The following is an 8,711-nucleotide window of genomic DNA, read 5'->3' on the forward strand; positions in this document are numbered from 1 at the left end:
GTTGAAGTGAGAGTATCAGCAGCTCTCATGTCCAGCATTTTGTACGCCAGCAGCTTAACGATGCCGTCTCATTTGTTTACCGCAGGTTGTGCAGCACTGTGTAAGTTGTCTCGGTGCGGTCGTCAATAAGGTCACCCATAACTTCAAGTTTGTGTGGTCTTGTTTCAACCGATACTATGGTGAGTACATTTCAAAACCTGTCAGGATTGTTTTGTTCTGTGATATTGAGAGTGATAATCACTCAAATTCTTCTTCCATGTGAAGGAGCACTAAACAAGCTGAAGTTGCAGCATCAGGAAGACCCAAACAGCACCGTACTGGCCTCTAATAAACCTGCACTGCTGCGTTCACTCTTCACTGTGGGGGCCCTGTGCCGACACTTTGACTTTGACCAAGAGGAGTTCAAAGGCAGTAATAAGGTTAGATCCTCAGTCACAAGACATGATTTCTGGTTTATAAAAGTCTTGAATCCCAGGAAAAAAAAATGTTATGCATTAATGAAAGTAGTAAACCATTTATAATAGATTATAATGGACTCTGCAGTCAAATCTAAATGTTTATTTGGTTTTTAGATCAAAGAATCCTTTTGTATTTCAGTTAATCTCACAAAACATGTCAAGAGTTTTCTTCATCCCAAAATGTATTTAAAACAAAGAACAAGTCTTATTAATTCCCAAAATCAAAATAAATAAATTCTATATAAATATTTATAAACGCAAACAAATAAATTTGATTGTATTAATTTAAATGTATATTATAATTGCTATTATTTTTTATATATAAATACACACAAATGAATGTATATATTTAAGAGAAATATGTTATGTACAAAATATTTTTATTTATATATAATATAAATTATATAAAATATAAATATATATTCTTGTAAATATTTCTCAGTTATACACATGAATGTGTTTGTATTTACATATACATAATATAATTACACACAGTACTTACACATATATTAGGCAAACTCAAACTTTTATTTTGTATGCGATTAATCGTTTGACAGCTCTATTTTTTTGGTATTTATTTAAATGATTTCAATCATATATCATTTAAAATTAAGTAATTTTATTATATTCAAGGATGGGTCTTATTAATCCCATAATATAAATAAATTCTATTGAGTTTATTATGCATTATAGTTACAGCATTATTTATTTTTCATTAATTTTTTGTTTAAATCAATTATCAGTTTATTTTTTAAAATTCTCAAAAAATCTCTCATTGCTGTGAAAAAGCTGATAAATGTATGTTTATATACATACTTGCTGCTTCTAATCCTGATTTAAATCATTTTAAAAAGTATAACAAACACTGCATTAAAGAAATTAGAATCTACTGAGAATCACCATTGTCAGTAATGAGAATACATTTTTTAAAAATAACAATATATATAAAAAGAAACGTCCAGATGCATTATGATAATGAGAATTATGGCTAAATGTGCTTAATTGACCACTTAATGGTCCTAAAGTATGTTTCATTTTTTATCAAATGTAACCTGGACATTTACCTGTCTGGTTAATGGTCTTCCTCTCTTTTAGGTGGTCATAAAGGACAAAGTGCTGGAGCTGCTGCTGTATTTCACTAAGAACGAGGATGAGGAGGTGCAGACGAAGGCCATCATTGGACTAGGTAAATATTTGCTCTCCATAATCACTGAATTTCCTGTTTTCACCTTTGACTGCACTCACCTGGTGTTGGTTCTCCAGGGTTCCTGTTCATCCAGCACCCAGGCCTAATGTTTGCTTCGGATGTGAAAAACCTCTACAACTGCCTCCTGGCTGACAGGAAAACGTCGGTGAATCTGAAGATCCAGGTGCTAAAGAACCTGCAGACCTACTTGCAGGAGGAGGACTCGCGCATGCAGGAAGCCGACAGGGAGTGTGAGTGTTGCTTAAAAAAGGACATTCAACTTGGAAGTAGCTAGCCAATTTGCCGTTCTCATTCTACTTCTTTGGACCTTGCAGGGAAGAAGATGTCTAAGCAGGAGGACTTGAAGGAGATGGGTGACATCTCTTCTGGCATGAGCAGTTCTATCATGCAGCTCTACCTCAAGCAGGTGCTAGAGAGCTTTTTCCACACGCAATCCAGCGTGCGGCACTTTGCCCTCAATGTAATCGCCCTGACGCTCAACCAAGGCCTCATTCATCCCGTACAGGTACGTATCCACTGCTCAAACTCTCCCAAAACCAGTCTGAAAGTGTCTTTTAGTTTTAATTTTCTTGTATCCTCCTCCATCAGTGTGTTCCATATCTTATCGCCATGGGAACGGACTCGGAACCCACAATGAGGAATAAAGCCGATCAGCAGCTGGTGGAAATTGATAAGAAATACACGGGATTCATTCATGTAAGTGGATTTGAGCAACTAATGTGCTTTTGTCATGTGAATAATCCACAGCTAGCTGTGCTTTAAATGATTTAATGCACGACTTGGAAGCAAAGAACCACTCTATGCAAAGTGGATTTATTTTAATGCACAGCTAGCCATGAATCATTTGACTGAATTAGCCTATCGAGAGAGAGAGAAAGAGAGGTTCGTTTGAATTACCTGCATCTGTGCAGCAGCTCTCCACAAGCAATGAAGGTGTGAGTTTAATTACTTCAAAAACAGCAATGTTACAGCCTCTTTGCTGAGTTTTATAAATGAGTGATTCAGTAGTGAAGCTAATTTATTAAACAAGAAGTTTCTGTGCTCTATTTTGTGTTGTACTGTATCTTTAAACATTCCTTCTAATGTTCATTCATGTTTATTTTGTGTCAATTTTGTGCTATAAGTAGTAGTACAAGTAGTAAAGCGGAAGAGTTGATAATTTTACGTGCCGCTTGAACTGAGGCGCTACAGTGATCCGTCAATCCAATTTTAAGAGCGGCAAAACTGTATTTATTGTTTGAATTTCAAAATACAATGGACACAGTTTGAATTCTGTGACTTTGTTTCATATTAAAAGTAACAAAGCACAAAGTTGATTAATTGGATAGGAGACGCGCTACCATGATCCGTTCATTTATAAACTGAAAACAACATAGACTGAAAGATCAATTCTTGGGATTTAAGAATCAATATCGGTTCATAAAACTGATAAATAACACTAGGCGTATGTGCTATCCAAACAGATGAAGGCTGTGGCGGGGATGAAGATGTCCTATCAGGTTCAGCAAGCCATCGTGGGTTCAAAGGACACTGTAATCAGGGGTTTCCGACAGGATGAGATCAACACGGCTCTTTGCTCCCACCTCTACACCATGGTGCGTGGAAACAGGCAACACCGCAGGGCTTTCCTCATCTCGCTGCTCAACCTGTTTGACGACAATGCGGTTAGTGACCTTTTTTGCATCATATGTTACTCTATCGTTTGTTTTCTTTTGTAATATGATCTGTAACTACAGTTAATGCTTCCCTATAGCGGTTAGCCTTATTGAGTGGTGTGTGTTTCAGAGGCCTTTGATAACGCTATTTTGTTTTCTTCCCATACAGAAGTCGGATGTGAACATGCTGCTGTTTATCGCAGACAATCTCGCCTGTTTCCCGTTTCAGAGTCAGGAAGAGCCGCTGTTCATTATGCACCATGTAGACATCACACTGTCTGTGTCTGGCAGCAACCTGCTGCAGTCTTTCAAAGAGGCGAGTTGCTTTCTGAACCACTCGATCTGTTAAATTTCTATGCTTTTACCTTATCTCTTTCATATTGGATAGATATAAAATTATTATGGCATGAAAAGTAGGCTTTGGTTTAAACACTTGTACTCTTATTCCAATAATCCTATTCCTGCATTCGTGATCACGAGAAAACAAAGAAAAATAATAACCAGATTTTCATGGTTAATGCTAGAAAATTATTTTAAAAAGATTTCAAAAATACATGTATTTAGATTTTGGTAACAGGGTTGCATCTTCTTTCACTCTGACTTTTGTGAGGGCTGAACTGACATTCCATTTTCTAAAAAAAAAAAAAAAACCTTGCCTTGTATTACAGTCCTTGCTGAAAGAGCCAAGACCACAGGAAAAGAAGAAAAAAAAGAGAGGGAAAAAATATGGCTCTGAGGAAGAGGATGAGAGTAGCAGGGAAAGCAGCAGTGACAGTGATAGCAGTGATGACGATGTCATCCGTCGGCCCAAGAAACCCAGACGAGCTGCTGCAGTGAACTCAGACTCTGATTCAGACCTCGACATAGAGGATGTGGACAAGGTGATGCTGCGTCTCCCTGACAACCCCAATCCCTTATTGGACTTTGCCAATGCCTCTCAGGGCATCCTGCTGCTCCTGATGCTCAAGCAGCACCTTAAGAACCTCTACGGCTTCTCTGACAGGTAAGCTTTAACCCCTAGTCCAAATGCATTCTGGTCTGGAAATAACTAACTGTAATATGTTAATGGTCACTGGCTTCATAACAAATGCTTTTTTGCTCTTCCTGCAGTAAAATTTTGAAGTACTCGCCAACAGAATCTGCAAAAGTTTATGACAAGGCTGTAAACAGGAAGGCCAATGTGCATTTCAACCCACGGCAGACATTAGACTACCTGACGAACAGCCTGTCTAATGCAGATCTTACTTACGATGTCAAGAGGAGAGTCGTCAGACAGTATTTAGATGTAAACATTCTGATTTTCCTCTCTTGATTTGTATTTTGCCTCATATTTTAGGTGCAGCTAAATTATTATAATGTATTATATTATATTTTATTTATTTATTTGCTCTAAACTGACTTAAATTAAATTTAAATGTTTTTTTTTTTTCAGTCAATTAATCAAGGCTTGTTTTCATTAGAATAAAAGGAAGAATTATTTAATAAGTTAATATATGTATAATATGAAAATATGTCTTGATATGCATTTTTGTATAACAACTAACCAACATATAAAACTAGTCTTGATATTAGGGCTGTTCAACGATAACCGTGGTTACCGTGTACAAAATAAGAGTCTGTGTTTACGTAATATATGTGTGTTTGTTTTGTGTATAATTATTCTGTATATATAAATATACACACATACATGTATATATTAAAGAAAAATATCTTATATTTCTGTACAAATATTTAGATTTATATATAATTTAAATATTTAAAAATATTTATATATTTATACATACATGGTTATATTTCTTAAATATATGCATGTATGTGTGCGTATTTATATAAACATAATAATTATACACAAAACAAACACACATATATTACATAAACACAGACTCTTATTTTGTACACGATAACCACGGTTACCATTGAACAGCCCTACTTGATACTAACTAAAACTATTAAAAGTCATTTTTCTAATTGAAATAAAGTTGAAATAAAATAAAAAATATTTGATGAAGAAATATTAGATGAAAAACTTCATAAATGAATTATTAAATGAATATTAAAAATGTTTCTTGACATCTACATGAAAAAAATAAGTACTAAAAAGAAAAAAAGTATTAAATACAAAGTATTAAAAAGAAAACTAAACAAAATGAGAAGTACATAACAAAAAACATCTAATTCAAATTCTATTATAGTATACAAATAATATTAAATAACACTGTTTGCAACATTTTAATATATAATATTAAGATTTTTTTTACTAATGACACAAACAGCTCAATGAATTTTGTTTTATTAAAAATGGACAGTTTGAACTGATTCACAACAATGAATCGAACTTACCCTCTCGAACTGGTTTGCTCTCCAGTTTAAGGTACTAATGGAACACTTGGACCCGGATGAGGAAGATGAGGAGGGGGAGGCTTCAGCCAGTACCCACGCAAGAAATAAAGCCATCACTGCTCTACTAGGAGGCTCCAGCCCCAAGAATAATGCTGCTGACTCGTACGATGACGACAGTGATGCAGACGAAAAGGCTCCTGGGGTAAGAGAACTTTTTACCCGACCGTTGATGTCTTGCATCTCGCTGTTACCGTCACTTTAAAACGCCGTTTGTTCTCTTCTAGTCGTCACGGAGATCCAGGAGAAGCGGAGATTCGGCAGAGGCATCGGGTCACATGAACGCAACGGTAGAAGCCAAGGACGTCATCGCTATCTGCTGCCCCAAGTATAAGGACCGGCCGCAGATAGCACGTGTTATTCAGAAGACAAGCACAGGCTACAGCGTTCGCTGGATGGCCGGATCGTACTCTGGTACCTGGGCGGAAGCCAAGAAACGTGACGGACGTAAACTGGTGCCTTGGGTGGACACTATAAAGGAGTCTGACATTATTTACAAGAAAATTGCCTTGACGAGCGGACACAAACTGACCAACAAAGTAGTGCAGACTTTACGTTCACTGTACGCAGCCAAGGAAGGAACTTCCAGCTAATTAAATCTGTAATAACTCTCGAACTGTTACACCCAACAGACTCTCAGCAGCCAAACTTCATCAGGATTCAACGTTTTGTAAACTTTAAAGTTGGAGAGAAGAGTACTACAGACTCACAGGTTTTAAGATCCAGTACGGAACTGGTCGTATTGCGGAATGACGATTTTAAAAGTGTGGTCTGTTTGGAAAATGTAGATGTGAATCCTGTACATCTTTTAAGTTAAACGGAAAAGAAAGAAATGGAGCTCCTTCGCTGTTCTGCAGCAACTTGGTTGTTTGAATAATTTTTTCCCCCTCCACTGTATCATAGTTTAACACAAAACAGAAACAAAAAATGTTTATATCTCTGACAAAAAAAAATCTGTTTAAAGAAATAAACCTAAAGTGAATGTTGGAAATTAGTCTGTTGATGTTCTTAATAAAGTGACCTTGGAGTTTAACCTAGCGCCGGATGGATTTCTTTAGCTTAGCTCAGTTTCCAGGGAAATAAACTTTTAAACATCTCCTCTGCTTTATGTTTTACTTCTTTTGTGCTGTAAAATGGAGTCTCCTGGACATAATTTATTCAGTTAAAGCAGAGCATGCAGTATCTGTTGCCGACATGGAAGGGTGGTTTTTTTTTTTTTTTTTTTTTTTTTTGTAAATGTAGATTTTGATGTATTGGGTCAGGGTTTGGGTCTCTACACCCCACAGCGGGACAAGGGACCCCCAGCATGTGTGGAGGAGCAAATACTGCAATAAATTTTTTACTTCTCTTTGTTACTTGTCTTGTTTGCATTTGACTTTGATTTTTAAATCTTCAGAATTATTTTTAAAAGACAGTTGTTTTATTTAAATCATAAAACGCATACATTACGTTCACATTTCGCAGTTTGTAAAAGTGCTGTTGGCATGGCTGTGCATTTTATTAATGTTTATGTTTCATCAGATATCGGCATACGTATACACTAATGTTCAAAAGTTTAGGGTCTTGGTAAAAATGTTTTTGAGAAGTCTCTTATGCTCACAAAGGCTGTTTATTTGAACAAAAATACAGTAAAAACTAATATTGTGAAAAATTACAATTTAAAACAACTCTTTTCTATTTTAATATAATTTATTCTTGTGATCAAAGCTGAATTTTCAGCATCATTACTCCAGTCTTCAGTGTCACATGATCCTTCAGAAATCATAATAATCTGCTGATTTTCTGCTCAAGAAACATCAGTGACGAAAACAGTTGTGCTTTTGTAATATTGTCTTTATATGTCACGTTTGATCAATTAAATGCTTATTTGTTGAATAAAAGTATCTTTTTTAAGTGTATTGCTCCCAAACTTTAAACGGTAATGTATCTAGTTATTGGTAATTTAATAAGAAACTGAGTTTACCCAAAGGTGAACTTTTTTCTTTTCTTTTTTAAATGCATAAACCATTTAAAAACTTGGTTTAGATGTCTTGATCTGACCAACTGGAATTGCTTTTTTTCTGAGTAGAAACCAGGGTAAATAATATAAAAAATAAAAAACACAAACCATTATCATAACATCTGTTCTGTATTTTACTGGAAATGGCAGCTCATAACAGTCTAAAGGTTGGTCAATCAGTTCAAGCTGTTGTGATTAATCAGGCCACAAACTGCTCTACTGTCTTGCAGTTTGTTTAACCACCTAAACCAGCTGGAGCTGGAACAGCTTGAAATTCAATCATTGTCTGCATTGAGTAAGTGGAATTTTTTGGGGAAGGGAAATAAAAAAAAATATGCAGATTTTTTGTAAAACTGAAACTGTAAGTTAAACCTATCAATATACTTGTTTCCATTTGTTTGGAGGATCATATAGGATACATTTTTTACAAGTTCATGTTTCAGCCTGGCCAAACTGGTGTTCAGCTGGATATTCCAGCCCAAAACGCTCCCAAACCTCTACAACCATCCACAGATCAGCCTGGGGTGCGTTTCCCAAAGAGAACTATGGTCGCAAGTTCCATCGTTTCCAATAGAGTTCAATGGGACTTAGGACCAGGGTGCGATTTGTAGGGGGGATTTCCCCCCTTCTGGTCTATGTATCACTGCCTCTGCTTAATTATTTTTATCCCCGGTGGGGATAAAAAAACATCCCTCCCAGGTGAAGCTACTCCACAAACCACCAACAGAGCATATAAAATACCAAAAATAAAAAAAATCTTTTCTTAAAACATCGCCAAGTAAAACGCTGCGTTTATATAGAACCGTCTCTTTACGACCACAACAAACGGGACACTTCTCAGACACGCATTCGGACTTCGCCTCAGCCACACGAGCAAGTCAAACGAGCGCGGAAAAGGTGCAGGTGACGACGAAGGAGCTTCAGTTGAACAACAGTGAACTGCGGTCAGATAAGATGTTGTCAGGCTATGTGGGTAAAACTCAGAAAATTAACAT

The 8,711-nt window shown here is 36.2% G+C and overlaps 1 protein-coding gene across 3 annotated transcripts in view; it reads left to right on the forward strand.

Moving 5' to 3' along the window:
• The window catches only part of nipblb (NIPBL cohesin loading factor b), a 33,255-nt gene extending 25,789 nt beyond the window's left edge, over positions 1-7,466 (forward strand). For 2 of the 3 annotated variants that reach the window (XM_067397682.1, XM_067397683.1), the window contains exons 36-47: positions 86-179; positions 265-419; positions 1,554-1,644; positions 1,722-1,895; positions 1,980-2,170; positions 2,254-2,361; positions 3,129-3,329; positions 3,490-3,636; positions 3,989-4,323; positions 4,431-4,605; positions 5,686-5,862; positions 5,945-7,466. In XM_067397682.1, the coding sequence (XP_067253783.1) occupies positions 86-179; positions 265-419; positions 1,554-1,644; positions 1,722-1,895; positions 1,980-2,170; positions 2,254-2,361; positions 3,129-3,329; positions 3,490-3,636; positions 3,989-4,323; positions 4,431-4,605; positions 5,686-5,862; positions 5,945-6,310 (2,214 nt within the window). In that variant the 3' untranslated portion in view covers positions 6,311-7,466. The remainder of the gene's footprint in view (positions 1-85; positions 180-264; positions 420-1,553; positions 1,645-1,721; positions 1,896-1,979; positions 2,171-2,253; positions 2,362-3,128; positions 3,330-3,489; positions 3,637-3,988; positions 4,324-4,430; positions 4,606-5,685; positions 5,863-5,944) is intronic. The other variant, XM_067397684.1, reaches the window with a different exon arrangement.
• The last annotated feature ends 1,245 nt before the right edge of the window (positions 7,467-8,711 follow it).

Source organism: Chanodichthys erythropterus, chromosome 10 (genome assembly GCF_024489055.1).
Source record: "Chanodichthys erythropterus isolate Z2021 chromosome 10, ASM2448905v1, whole genome shotgun sequence".
NCBI lineage: Eukaryota > Metazoa > Chordata > Actinopteri > Cypriniformes > Xenocyprididae > Chanodichthys > Chanodichthys erythropterus.